Source organism: Arachis ipaensis, chromosome B10 (assembly GCF_059453495.1).
Source record: "Arachis ipaensis isolate K30076 ecotype BB chromosome B10, ASM5945349v1, whole genome shotgun sequence".
Lineage (NCBI taxonomy): Eukaryota > Viridiplantae > Streptophyta > Magnoliopsida > Fabales > Fabaceae > Arachis > Arachis ipaensis.
The window spans coordinates 130,709,985-130,724,567 of NC_142435.1; the positions used below are offsets into that span (position 1 = coordinate 130,709,985).

At 33.2% G+C, this 14,583-nt stretch overlaps 1 protein-coding gene and 1 pseudogene across 1 annotated transcript; one reads left to right on the forward strand and one right to left on the reverse strand.

Annotated features, from left to right (window-relative positions):
- Positions 1 to 3,010: 3,010 nt before the first annotated feature.
- LA1 (La protein 1) lies at positions 3,011 to 6,765 on the reverse strand. Its single transcript, XM_016325677.3, has 10 exons — positions 6,500 to 6,765; positions 6,296 to 6,374; positions 6,051 to 6,200; positions 5,434 to 5,576; positions 5,107 to 5,255; positions 4,699 to 4,803; positions 4,206 to 4,614; positions 3,835 to 3,982; positions 3,399 to 3,480; positions 3,011 to 3,261 (listed from the first exon to the last, which is right to left on the reverse strand). The coding sequence occupies exons 1-10, from the start codon at positions 6,548 to 6,550 to the stop codon at positions 3,171 to 3,173; spliced, it is 1,407 nt and encodes a 468-aa protein (XP_016181163.1). The 5' UTR covers positions 6,551 to 6,765; the 3' UTR covers positions 3,011 to 3,170.
- Positions 6,766 to 10,522: 3,757 nt separating this feature from the next.
- LOC148581731 (uncharacterized) lies at positions 10,523 to 11,256 on the forward strand (annotated as a pseudogene).
- Positions 11,257 to 14,583: the final 3,327 nt, after the last annotated feature.

The following is a 14,583-nucleotide window of genomic DNA, read 5'->3' on the forward strand; positions in this document are numbered from 1 at the left end:
ATGTCGAGCATGTTTGTGATTTCAACGGTGGAGATTGTGACACGTAGGAGTATAAGTTGTGTTTCTGTTCTTCGTATGAAGCGTGCCGTCTTTTTACCGTCTTTTTAAAAAAAAAAACTCAACGGGCAACTTATTTTATTGTCCAATTTTTGTGCTATTTTGGAAAGAGTCCCTCTCTTTCTTTTTATTTCTTCAAATGTCCACCACAGATAACAGCGTTTTTAGTTGAGTTATTTAATGCTACATAATTTGATGTTTCCCTTCTACCTTCCGAGAGGGAAAAGGTGCAAAAATTTTTTTTTTTTGGTGCCTTGTACAATTGTACTGGTTAGGGTGTGTTTGGCAAAAGCGTTGAGGAGGAAAGAAGCACGTTTGAGTCTCTTGAAAGTTTCACTTTTATGTTTGGCAACTTTTATCCTTCTGAACGCAGAAGTGATTCTATCTTTAAACGTACGTTTAGGAGAAGCTAAAATTTGTAGCTTCTGCGTTTCACGTTCATGGTGGCTGATTATCTTAGAAAATTAGGTAGAAATTTTATTTCTTTTTTACTAATCCTATCCTTCATTTTCTTCTATACAAAGGATACTAGTAACTATTACCATCACAGTTCTCTGTAATTCCTCCTACTTATTCTTAGTTCCAATTTTTTTTATCAAAATGGTTCAAATTTATTTCAATCACTAGTAAAGTGAATATTTTATTTTTTTTTATTATTTTTAGTACTTACTTTTATATTTTAATTTTATATTTTTTATTGTATTTTATATTTATAGCATAAATATTTTTATATTATTTGTGTAGTATTCTAATTTTTCATGTTATGTTTTTATATAAATTTTTTTTATCATTTATTATACTATTTTTTATATGTATATTTTTTATGAAATTTTTTTTATTTTTGTTTAGCTTTGTTCATGTGATTTTTATTTATTTTATTGTATTTTTTTTTATTCATATGACAAATGTTGTTGATTTTTTTATTGTGTTATCATTTTTAGATATTTTATTAATTTTATGATATTTTTATTATTTTTTGTTCATATGAATTTTTTTTTCTATCCTTTACTGCATTATATTTATGTTGTGTATGAAATTTTTTATTTTTTTATTTGATTTTATTCATATGAATTTTATTTACCTTTTATTGTATTTTTTTTGTTCAGATGATATATGTTGTTAGTTTTATGAAATTTTTATTATTTCTTATCTGTATCAATTTTTTTATTCTTTGATGCACTATATTTTTGTTTTGTATTAATTTTTTTTATTTTTTATTCTAATTTTATAAAATTTATAATTGTAATTATTATATACTACATTTATTATCAAAATTTTATAATATAAATTATGATCTTATAAAAAAAGACAAAATAAATAAAAACTAATTATAAGTAACAATAGAGTCATAGATAATAAAAAATAGTTGATACAACAAAGGAAATGGATTATAGTCTAAAATAATACTAAATTAAAGAGTATTGACAGTACTAAAAAATTATAGAATATTTTTTTTGTTTGATATTATAAAATTTATAGTACTCTTTTTCATATTTTTATTTTTTATTGTATTTATTTTATTTATATGATAAATATTTTTTATATTATTTTTGTTAACGTTTTGATTTTGCATGTATATAAAAAAATTATTTAAATTGATGTCTCTTTTGGTAATTTTTCATCTAAAAGTGATTTTGAGTAGTATAATCCAAACAACATTTATTTTACTATAATCAATTTTGATACAAAGATTGCCAAACATAAATCACGTTGACACAAACTTACTTTTTATCAAAATCAATTTTGCAAAATCAATTCTATGCAAACTCCCATTTGCAAACTATAATCCAAACACACACTTAAGAGAAAAGAAAAAGCAAAAGTACTAATAAGAATAATTCTAGTCTCAAATAAATGTATATCTATTTTTCTATTTTATTAAAATAATTTTTTAAGAAGTACTTTAACATAAATTATTTTTTATATGGATAAATAAGTGATATTTTTGTTGAATATTGTTATTTGGGATATTTTGCAGAATTGTAGAGTTGTAGATACACTGATACAACACGTAGGTGCGTGTTGCTTTTGTAGATATTCCGGCAGAATTTTAAAGCAACTTTAACATTTAACAAGGATTCACTACGTGTTGCACTTGAATTTGCTGGTGTCCAATTTATCATATTTGTGACGTCCACCCACTTCTGTAAAAAAAAGTAAAACTAATTACTCATGTGGTACATTGGTAAGTAAAACTTTTTATTATTTTAATACAAAATCGAATTTTGATTTCTCAGCATTAAAATAATAAAATGTTCCAATTAATAATTCCATTAAATAAAAGAGAGAATAAATATAAAAGGAAAAAGGAATTTTGAACAAATTTAAGTGGAGATAGAGAGAAAGAGAATTTAAAATTCCCTTTATTATTTTCAAGAAAAAAAATTTTGATTTCTTAGTTAAAATTAAAATGTTTTTCGGATTAATAATTCCATTGACTAAAAGAGAGAATAATTATAAAAAAGAAACGAAAGAGAGCTGCTACACATACAAGTCTTTTTGGCGTACAAGTTTATACAAGTTAACCCTAACTTAATAAAATTCACTTTTATAATGCAAGAAAGAAGAAGAAGAATTTTGAATTATGCAAAACTTATCAATACACATATACCAAAAATTTTTAAACAATACAATATAAATAACTTGTATAAACTTGTATGTGAAGAATAATTCTTTAGCTAAATAAAATTCTTTATCAAAATCTCTTGAAGATTCTTCCAATTATATACTTAGATTATTTGGTCGTTAAAAAATTTAATTATACTCTAAAACTTCTTTCCCTTCTTTAATATACACCTGTCGAAAAAGAAGATAAGGTAGAAAATAAGTACAAATTTTGCGGAGTATTAATTTGTAAATCACCCCTAAAGGAAGATTTTACATAAAATCACTTAAGCTAAACACTTAATATATACTAGCATAAAAAGCGGGAAAGGTAGGAAAAAATATAAAATTTCGCCCAAAGAGAAACAAAAACTTGGTAGATTATAAAGAGAAGTGTGTTGAAATGATATCAAAACCTAATAAGCTGAGAATACATCAGGCTACCATACAATATTCAGCTTCAACCAAAATCTTAAGAGACCCCAAAAGTTGATCTCTATTTAGAGTATTTAAACTTTCTGAGATTTGTTTGGGCGATTTCGTGATCCATTATCTCTAGAGCGTGCATGTTTTCCTCCTCTACCACCATGCCTTCCTCCCCTGCTAAAACATTATATTATTAATATTCTTGGTTTCACCCCATCCATATAGTACAACTAAGAGGATGGGAATGAAGAAAAGAAACACACAGGATTATGCTGGTCAAATTCAAGGCATTGCTTTGTGTCGCTACTTACCTTCCTCGATTACCCTTAAACTCGCGGTACTTCTTGTCTTGGTTTTTGCGGAGAAGGCTCCAGTATTCTCTTTCAGCCTCACCTGAGATCATAGACAGCAAGTTGTAGCTTGAGTTTATCAACCAATCACAATTTAACTGTCAGCAAATACCACTCTGGTACTGATAGTAATCTCAACAACTATGCACCTTCCAAAGTCCAAATAAATTTAAAAAGAATTTCCATTTTTTAATGCAATGAGCAATGGATGAAACACTGATAGAAACAATCACAAATAACGTACTAGTGAAAAATAGTTTTGTTCATGAAGCAGAAGTTTTTAACAGGTAAATAGGGCAGACAATATATCATCAGACAATGATAATTAGAAACAAATTTGAGAGTACAAATTAAAAACACTAAATGGTAAATATTCTAAAGAATTGCTTGCACCAACCAGTCACTGGATCTAGGATAGCAACAAAATTCTTCACAGGCAAGCCACCCTTATCAGTAAGTACCGCAGCAGCACGAGCTTTCTGAGCAGCTTCAGCTTCTTCAAACCGGATGTATCCTGACTCATCTCCAATCGTGAAATCAATGAACTAAACAGGAAAATAAAAATACAAGATTAACACACCAGCCTTATCCAATTCAAAAAGATGATGAAAATAACCAAAGATAAACTAGAAAAATAAGTATCCCAAAAAGTGATGGGGTCTCCAAAAGGGATAAGATATGAGTATGAGTTATAAGATACGTAAAATATTTTGGCTTAACTAACAGTATTATGTACCACCAGCTTCGTGAAGGGGAAAACACAAGTACCTTCACAGTACCAAACTTCTGAAAGATAACCTTCAAATCCTCACGCGAAACAACATTCTTGTCACCCTTGTAAGCAGGGGGTGAAATTTTTTCATCAGTTTCTAGACCCTTTTCGTCACTTTCAGTTTCCTTTTCTTCACTTTCAGTTTCCTTTTCCTCACTTTCAGCTTCTTTTTCCTCACTTTCAGTTTCCTTTCCTTCTTTCTCCTCATTATTTTCTTTGTCATCCTCAGCACTTTCTGATACCTTTTCATCACTTTCTCCAGCAGCAACTTCAGTGGGATTTGTCCCATCTGTTTTGTGGCCATTGCCATTGCCAATGGCCAGTTGATCAGCACCACCTTGGTTGGAAGGAACTTCATCTGAAATGCTCTTTAGTTTGAAGGCAATAATTAAGCCTTTAGGGAAGCTGGGACGATCATTAAAGAAAACAATCAGTGCATAATTCAATATTCATATATGGAGAGTAAAACAAAAATTGGCAGCTTCTTACTTGTCTTCTGCATTGGAGTTATTATTCTGGTGATTTGAGCCCACAGGAGGACGAGATTTTTCAAATTCTTCTTTTTCCTTTTCTCTCTCCACATCAAATTCCTTCCTGGATTCAGTATAAATACAAATTATTAGCCAATATGTTATTATCAGAAACCTGGTAGTCCTATTTTTTCCTAATAATCTCATATTCCAAAATTCTGTTCAGTAACAAAAGATAACATTGGAAGTGACAGGGCAGTGAACTGAAATTCTTCAAAAGATTATGCCAAAAAGATAAATAAATGAAAAAGATTTATAAAGTTCCTTTCATCTATTTTAAACTGAATATACTCCGTGTAAGGGAAAATTGGTCAAGTTAATCACAGGCAATAGTACATAACAACTATGAGCATTCTTACAATCTTACTTTGGTTTTAATTCTAACTCAGCCCCAGCATAGACCAGTTTTTGTTTCAAAATTTTTTCTACATCTTCCTCTGATGAAAACTCAATGAGGGCGGTGCCACAGAAGAACCTTTTGTCTCCAACATGCCGGGGCAGACGAACACTATTGACCTGAAAAAGAAAAGAACAATTTCTCAACAAGAGCTTTAACAAACAACTTCTACATAGATTTTAATCCAGTGAATTCACAACAAACATCAAAACCCAGGACAAACAGATAAAGATAATGCTTTCTGGCAAAAGTATTGGAATGTAAATCATTGCTCTGTTACTAACTTGCTATCAATACCTTGGCATGTTGACCAAAGAATGCCTCCACATCTTCCATCTTCAAGTTATATTCAAATGGGGATGCAGCAACTGTTCTTCCCTCCACCTGCTCAATAACCTCCTCTGGTTTTGGAAGTTCTTTTGTCCTACCAACTTTTTCCCCTGAAACATCAAATATACAAATAGAAGGGTATGAAAAAAAGGAACGAAGAAAATATCATCCAGCCAACCATTAAGATGACAGCGAGCAATATCATGTTCAGTGAAGAACTAATTTCAGAGAGCATATTTTGCAGCTGTATAAAACTGAAAATAACCCATCACTGTAAATCATTCTATTCCTGTTACAATGTTACACGTATATGCTGAGTGCTGACACCAAGAAAACTTAAGGATAAAGGAAACCACTATCTCCAGCTCTAACCCAACAAAATACCTATCAAATTTTGCATACTCCTTCCATATGAGAAAATCAATTCTAAAATATCAAATTATTTACACTACCTATAAATCACGTTTTGAACGTTTATCCTTACAAATTCCAAATTTCCAAGTCTACTAAACTTAAACAAATACAGAGCAGAACTCACAGAGTAATAACAAAAAACAGCGAGATATTGGGGAGATGAAACTGACCATCTTCAGAGACCTTGAGAGATGAAGAACTTCTCAAAGCTTGAGCAACAGCAGCAACAGTGTCTTTCGAAATCTCATCAGCCTTCACATCACCAAGATTAAGGTGCTTTCTCATTCTATTGAATGAACAAAGCAACGCCAAACTAACCACTGTGAAGTAACGGTCAAGAACAACAACTGGAAGGGGGAAAATTCATTTCACACTACTTCAGCAATAAGGGAAACGAAAAAGACAAAAAGGATACTGCCATCTTCGCTTTCAGATACAGTTTTCCGCATGAAATTATCGGTGGGAAGGTTGCTGTCGCTGAAGTAGAACTCAACCTGCATGAATTTTTTAGAAAAGAAAAATGGAAATGAAAACAATTGAGCTGGTTATTTAACAAAAAAGAAAAAAGAAAGCGTGGATCAAATGGAATCGTAACTAAGATTGAAAATGCGAATCGTACTTGTCTAATGACTTTCTTAGATGTTTGTTCGTCCAACGAGGGCGTCGCCATTGATGAGCAAGAACTTGAAACGCAGAGAGACGAAGCGGGAGAGAGCGTTTCTAGGGTTTCGCTGAAGATTGTAGGGTTTTGGGTTTGGCGAAGTTGTTTGAACCTAAATTCGATGACGGTTAACTTTTTAGTGGGTGGTTTAGTGAGTAATAAGGTGCCTCCCACGCTCCCACTAACAAACGTGTGTAACAGTAACTAACCCACAAGAAGTTTGATATTTCTTTTATCAATCATTATTTTAGTATAAATAGATATATACCTATTTTATATATTTTTATAAAATAATTAATTATTAAAAAATGTAATTTTATATAATGTAAATAATTAAATATTTGCCAACGAGTAATAGCTCAAATGGCATAGTCTCTTCATATTCAATTAAAAGGTTGCGGGTTCGAGTATCCTATCTTTGGTAAAAAAAAAATAATAATTAAATATTTGAATTTAATTTTATATCAATTTTTAATGAAAAAACTAATCATTTGATAAGAAAATAATTTTTAAATCTATTATTTACAAAAATATTTAAATCCATAAATCTGGTTGAACAAATATCTACCTTTTTTATAGTTTATACTTTATACTATCAATGTTCACCAAAATTAAAATTTAAAAATAATTTATACTAAAAAAATGGAATTTTTCACAATAATAATTAAATTTTTATAAATATGAAAATCAATTATTATTATATTTTATATTTTTATTTTGTTTAATTATTTTTTTTTACCGAAGATATGGAGACTCGAATTCGTAATTTTTTAATTGAATATAGAAAGATTATGCCATTTGAACTATTGCTTCTTGGCTTATTTTGTTTAATTATAAATCTAAATTTAAGATATTATTTATTAAATTAGATGATAAATATAATTTAATTTTAATTATTTTTTAATATATTTTTTATATATTATTAGTGTCAAATTCTTTTATCCAATTGTCCGCTCTTTTTGATTTAGTATGAAAAACAATTTTTTTTTCACGTGATAATATTTAATTGTAAGATTTTTTTAGGGTGATTTGGGTTAATATTAAACAAAAATAATCTGATTCAAATTATATAACTCGTGGCGACTTGAATTGAATCCATTAGTTTTTATTTTTAATCAAATCCAATCAACCTACATTATTACAATTTGGATAAATCATTTTATTTGGATGTTGTAGAAAAACAAAATTTTAATATTTAAGTAATAAAAAATAGAAGTAATTTTAAGTTGATAAAATAAATAAATTTTATATTAAAAAATATTCATCAAATAATAATAAGATATGAATAAAATAAAAATATATAATAAATTAGATATATATAAATAAAATATTAAATTTGATAATAAATTAATAACATTATATTATATTCTGCAACGTTGATAAGTGAGATCTAATTAGTGCGGTTTCAATTTTAATTTTGTTTATTTAGCGTAATTAGATAAGTCATTTTGTTTAAATTAGTGTTATTGTGTTAGTGTGAATAGTTTTATAACATGATAGATATTCTTATAATAACATCTTTATATAAAGATTATATTGTAGACTATTAGATAAATTGATATGATTGATTAAATATATTTAATTAATTATCTAAGAACTTACAATGTCATTTTTATATAAAAATGTTATCATGTGAATATTTTTCTTATAACATTGATTGCACTAGAAACTAGAAAGGTTTGATGCGGCTCAACAAGACTTTCTTGAGAGTATCTCCAACTCCAATTATATAAAATATGGAGTTCTGTTTTGACATGCAAGTCAAGAAGAACTTGTTTTATGCGTTGGAGCCTTGGAGGAGAGACTTGTTTGCATCCTTCTCTCTGCTCAAGGCGCTCCAACAGAGACTTTTTGGGTGGCCACTAAAATTTTTGGATTTTTTATTTAAATTAAATAAATAAAAAATTTATAAAAATAAATAAATAGTAAATTAATTACAAAAATGTATCGGCAATCTTATATCAAATGCTGAGGATGTTTTTAAAAAATAAGCATATTTCAGAGGTACGGATTTTGAACTGTGATAGAGTGCGTATATGTCATATCTCGAATGCAGCTGTGATATAAGTATGCGTTGATATTGGATACTGAGCATCTGAGATACGCGCGTTCGTGACGGGGAGCTTAATATCTGAGATAAATGCAAATGTCCTGGATCGGGGCTCAACATCTGAGATAAAGCCAATTGTGTATATAAGTCACAACATTCGGGAAGAACGTGCATTACAATCTTTTTTTTTTTTCAATTTTTGTGAGTTTCTGGATGTGTGAAATCGAGTTCCTTCAAACAATATGGCTCCCTGACAATATGTACGCAAAGGAGACATCAACATATTGAATGTTACTTAGCACGTAGTTGGAGCGTTAGACTTTGATGTTAGTAGTTTAACTTTTTTTATTGTTAATTAATAATAGGTTTAGATGTATAGTCTTTAGTGACTTAGTTAGTGGTGTAGGTATAGTGAGTTAATAAAGTTAGAAGAGTTTCATTGGTTTGTATACCTGGGATCGTTGTATACTTTGTATGATTGATTATAATTACTTAAGTTAAATAAATGAAATAGGTACTTAATTGTGAGCTAAGTTAAAGAAATAAAATAAGTAACTATCATTGAACCTGTTAGTACAATAAATAGACATTTGTTACATTTAATGTAAATGCTTATCTAGGTGGATTATAAGTTGTAGTAATGTTTAGCAACAATTAATGATTTAGATGTAATTAATCTGCACTAGTAAATGTTTTGGGAATTGAAGAGACACAATTACTATTGCCACGCTGTGTGACCCTAGGTCTCTCGCCGCCGCCCATCCTATTATCCTATATAAGGGAGGCGGGATTTGGACATGTAGTAGAGTTGAGCGATTTTATGTTTGACAATTCATTGATCTCTGCATTTGTCAAGCAGTGGAGGCTGGAGACCCACACGTTCCACCTTTTATGGGGTGAGGCCAGTATTATGCTCCAGGATATTGCCTACCATATTGGATTGCGCACGGCTGGAGAGCCCATTGGGGGTTGTACCAGAGACTTCCAACAGTGGCATGGACACCCAACATGAGAGTAGGTTGAGAATTTATTGGGTGTTAGGCCACCACCACAGCCAGAGGAAGGGAAGCAGGTTTATGGTGTCAGGATGACGTGGCTCAGAGACCGAGTGGCACACACTCCTGATGGGGCAGTCCCGGAAACACTCCATCAGTATGTCCGATGCTACTTAATCATGCTGATTAGGGGGTTTTTGTTCACGAACGAGTTGGCTACACTTGTCCCTCTAAGATGGCTGCCGCTGTTGGAGGATTTTGATCGTTGCTACCGGTTGTCATGGGGTCTGCACTGCTCTGTCATACCTACCACTCATTGTACATCGTGGCATTGCGTGATGTGGCAGATATTGCGGGGTGTATGCCGCTTCTTGTATTACGGATTTACCGTAGGTTTCCATCTTTCAGTTCGGCAGATTACGATGTCGTTAGGTTCCCACTTGCTTCTAGGTACGTACATATTGTAAATAATTTTTAACTTACCATGTAGTAGACATCTGAACAAGTGTTTTGTTATGGAATATAATTATTTAAATTCTGTTAAATTATTTCTGTTGTGTGTAGGTTGGCAGGGCTAGAACAGCAGAGCAGAGATCATCATGATGGCAGGATCTAGAGTCTGTGTTGTCGTATCGATGCACTGGCATTTGAGCAGGTACGGCATAGTCTGGTTTATGTATTTTTTCCATGCATTGGTATATCATGTAATTAATTAAGGTCCGTTAACCTGCTGTGAATAGTTTCGGTGTACACCTTACGACAATGTCCAACTACGTCAGATTGCGCTCAACTGGCTTATGGTTGACGTAGAGTTTTGCTTTCACTTTGTTGAGTTTCATCACGTTGCCAGAGTGAAAAGGCAGCTAAGAGGGCAGCAACATAGGCTAGTGGATCTAGTGAACATCGATGAGTACCTTTCCAAGATGACCTGCGGAGATGATACCTGGTGGCCTAAGCAGCACCGTGAGTGGTACGATCTATTCAGGGCCCATTACCAGACACAACACTTGGTTACCATCGACGGTCATCGGGATCTTTGCCCTACACAAGAGTACCTTTCCTGGTGGTAGCAGGCCTATAAAGTCAGATTTCTCTTGGGGGAGGATGTCCTTGCCGATCCCAGAGCAGCAGCTGCATCAGGTGATATCCTCCTTGCGGCCCCTGGTAAGAGAGATGAGATACAGTTACCACGAGATGCCCCAGATTAGAGGCGATGGGCGAGGAGGCGACCTCGCGATGATGTTCGGAGACTAACCCGGAGGGCACGCAATCAGCGCGTCTGGTGGGACAGTGGAGATCCTCAGCATAGGGAGGGAGACTAGCAGTTGTCAGACGAGGAGGCTGAATACGCACGGTAGGAGGATATACCTGAGGGTGACATTCCCGATGCACATGTAGGGCCTCCATCCGATGCATTCTTAACTGCCCATGAGGTTGACATGGCTAGGAGGCTTAAGCCGAGTACCTCCATCCCAAGTTACTACCCGGCTGATGACGTGGCTTGGGACTAGGCCCAGTTTGACATTAGATCCGATGTTGAGATTAACATTGATGACCTGTTCCAGGTCGTTGGGGCGACTGGTGATGCGATGGATGAGTTGGCCAACCGTTATCGACACTGGAGAGACGATACCAACATACCTGGGCCATCGACAGGTGTATCCTTCTAGCATGGTTCAGCTCCGCCGTCATATTAACAGACTCCTCCTCCATCACCCCACCAGTCTGGAATCGTACCATCACCCTACTATCAGACTCCATCCCCACCACCATAGCCATCTCTGTCGGGATCTATCTTGCCACCACCTTTTTCGCCTCCTCCCATGCTTGTAGCAACTCCTCCACCACTACCACCCCAGCGGCCACCAGCCACTACGAGCCACCTTGCTGTTCGTCCTCGGTCATACCGTCCTCCCAGGGGTCCCGTCCTCATGTTCTGCTGGGATTGAGGAGGCTTGGTAGGCGGTGGTGATGGGATCGCATAGAGGATAGGTTGGCGAAGGCTGTGGGACAGTGATGAGTGGAGATTTGAGTGTCGGCCTAGAATTTCTCTTCTAGAAATAAGAACTTTGTTGTAAGCATAGTTCTAAACCAACAAACAATTCCTACATCAAAAATTTGAGTTGTCACAAGTACAAACCCCAAATAAGAATTAACCGAAGTATTTAAACCTCGGGTCGTCTCACAAGGAATTGCTATGAAGTGTATAATTATTGGCTATGAAGATGCAAGGGGTTTGATTTTATATTTTTGCAAGAAAATAAATGGCAAGAAACATTAAATGGCAAGAAAGTAAAATGATAAGAACTAATAAAATAAAGGAAAAGTACTCTTGGCTAGACATAGGTAATTGAGATCACAATCCTTGTCTACAAACCAAATATTGATAATTATGAGGAACCAAGCTCACTAAGTGTACTTCTATACTTGAAGTATATCAAATGGCTTAATCAACATCAACCCATAAGTCCCAACCTATCTACTAATTAGATTAGTAGTGGGTTAGTGTCAATGGGTATCAAATTGATCACCAAGAGTTCTCAAATCACCAATTCAATGAGACCCAATGACTCAAGGTCACTCAATTCCCTTAGCCTAGGCCAAGAGTCAAGAAAACTACTCAAAAATTAGTGCAAATATTTTATCAAATACCTAGAGTACAATAAAAGCAAACATCACAAAATACTAGAATTAGTAAAACCCATGACTACCACAAGCAAGAAATCAACAATAACAACTAAGATAAACATAAAAGAGCATGGAAACATAAGATTGCATTCAAAGAAATCAAGATTCAACAATGTTCATCAACATAAAAGAGAGTAAAATAAGAAATTAACAAGAGAAACTAAAAAGATTAAGACAATAGAACACTAAAACATAAAGAGAATTGAAATCAAAACAAGAATTGAAAGAGAAAATTGAGAGAGATTAACCTAAACTATCCTAAATTCTAGAGAGAAGAGAGAGCTTCTCTCTCTAGAATTCTACCCTAAAACATGATGAAAACTAAACTATGACTATTTGGTTCATTCTCCCTCCAATCCTTGGGTTCAATAGCATCAGAAATGAGTTGGATTGGGCCCAAAATGAGCTACAAATCGCTGGCCACGATTTTACTTTAGTGAATCACGCTGCTCCATCGTGCATACGCGTATAGTGTGCGTACGCGCCCCTAGACGCAAAGCAAATATGGCAAATTTTATATTATTTTGAAGTCCCGGATGTTAGCTTTCCAACGCAACTGAAACCGCCTCATTTGGACCTCTGTAGCTCAAGTTATGATCGATTGAGTGCGAAGAGGTCAGGCTTGACAACTTTACGGTTCCTTCATTTCTTCATGAGTTCTCCCACTTTGCATGCTTTTCTCCTCACTTCTTCCATCCAATACTTGCCTTATGAACCTGAAATCACTCAACAAACATATCAAGGCATCGAATGGAACTAAGGTGAGTTAAAATTACCAATTTAAGGGTATAAAAAGCATGTTTTTACATTTAAGCACAAATCAAGGGAGAATTGCAAAACCATGCTATTTCATTGAATAAATGTGAGAAAAGGTGATAAAATCCTCCAAATTAAGCACAATATAAACCACAAAATTGGGGTTTATCAAATCTCCCCACACTTAAACTAAGCATGTCCTCATGCTAAGAATAAAGAAGGACAAGAAAAGGGGTATGAACATTTATTCAATGCAAATAAACTATGTGCACCTATCTATATGAATGCAACTAAATGCAAAATGGTTCTACCTACTTGGTTAAAAGTAAATCAATCCCCAAGAACACATATGAACAAGTAGGGCTAAGATCATATGACAATTCATGAATCCTACCAATTTGAATATCAAATAAAGTTCAAATAGACTTGCAAGAAGAAAAGCTCATGAAAGTTGGGAACAAGGAATTGAGCATCGAACCCTCACCGAAAGTGTATCCGCTCTAGTCGCTCAAGTGTATAGGGTTGATCACTCAATTCTCTTCTACTCATGCTTTCCAAGATTTGTTTTTCATCTAACAATCAAACACTTATTCAATGCATGCATACATTCATCATGAGGACTTATTCATAGGTTGTAATGGGGCTAGGGTAAAGGTAGGGATGTATATAGTCAAGTGAGCTTGAAATTTGCATCTTTGATTAGCCTAAGCTCTCACCTAACACATATAACAACCTATACAATTCTAATACACAACCTAGCTACCCATGATTCCCACTTTTTCACATACTCATACATTCTTTTTAGTTCACATTCCATATGCATTGATTTTTATTGAACTTTACTTTGGGGCATTTTTTTGTCCCCTTTTTATTTTTTTTTCTCCTTTTCTTTATATATATATATGCATTTTTTTTTCTTCTTATCATTTTTTTTCTTAAAGTATATACAAACATATCAATGCATATGGTTTTACATATAGTGCATGAATATGTACCCAATTCCCAAAAATTTCAATAAAAATAAAAAATTATACTTTTACCTCAACCAATGTCCCAAGTTTTCCATACCCAAATGATACACACCCTCACTAGCCTAAGATAATCAAAGATTCAAATTAAGGACATTTATTGTTTTTCGCTTATGGGTAGTGATGTGCTAACATTAAGAACAAAAGGGATTAAATAGGCTCAAAATTGGCTAGCAATGGTTGATGAAAGGTAGGCTATTTGGGTATGTGAGCTAAATGAAATGATGGCATCAATCATATAAATGCATGTATACATGAAATAATGGATATAAAGAATCAAACAAATCAAAGATTACAATCATAGAAAGAGAATAATGCACACAAGAATGAAAAGAAGTGGTTATATGATGTAACCATGCAATTGGGATCAAAACTCACATGCTTGTGTTCTTAGCTCAAAAACCATGTTCCAAAATAAATTCTTCAAACAAGTTCATCACAAAAATTTTTTCAGATTGGTAGGGTGCCCTAGAATAATATTTATTGGAAAAGAAATCATCACCCTAACCAAGTAGTTCTAACATA

Coding starts and splice junctions, on each gene's coding strand:
- LA1 (XM_016325677.3), bottom strand. CDS start 6,550: ATGGCGACGCCCTCGTTGGACGAACAAACATCTAAGAAAGTCATTAGA. Junction 6,375..6,499: donor CTAAGAAAGTCATTAGACAA/GTACGATTCGCA, acceptor AAATTCATGCAG/GTTGAGTTCTACTTCAGCGA. Junction 3,983..4,205: donor AGAAGTTTGGTACTGTGAAG/GTACTTGTGTTT, acceptor TTTCCTGTTTAG/TTCATTGATTTCACGATTGG.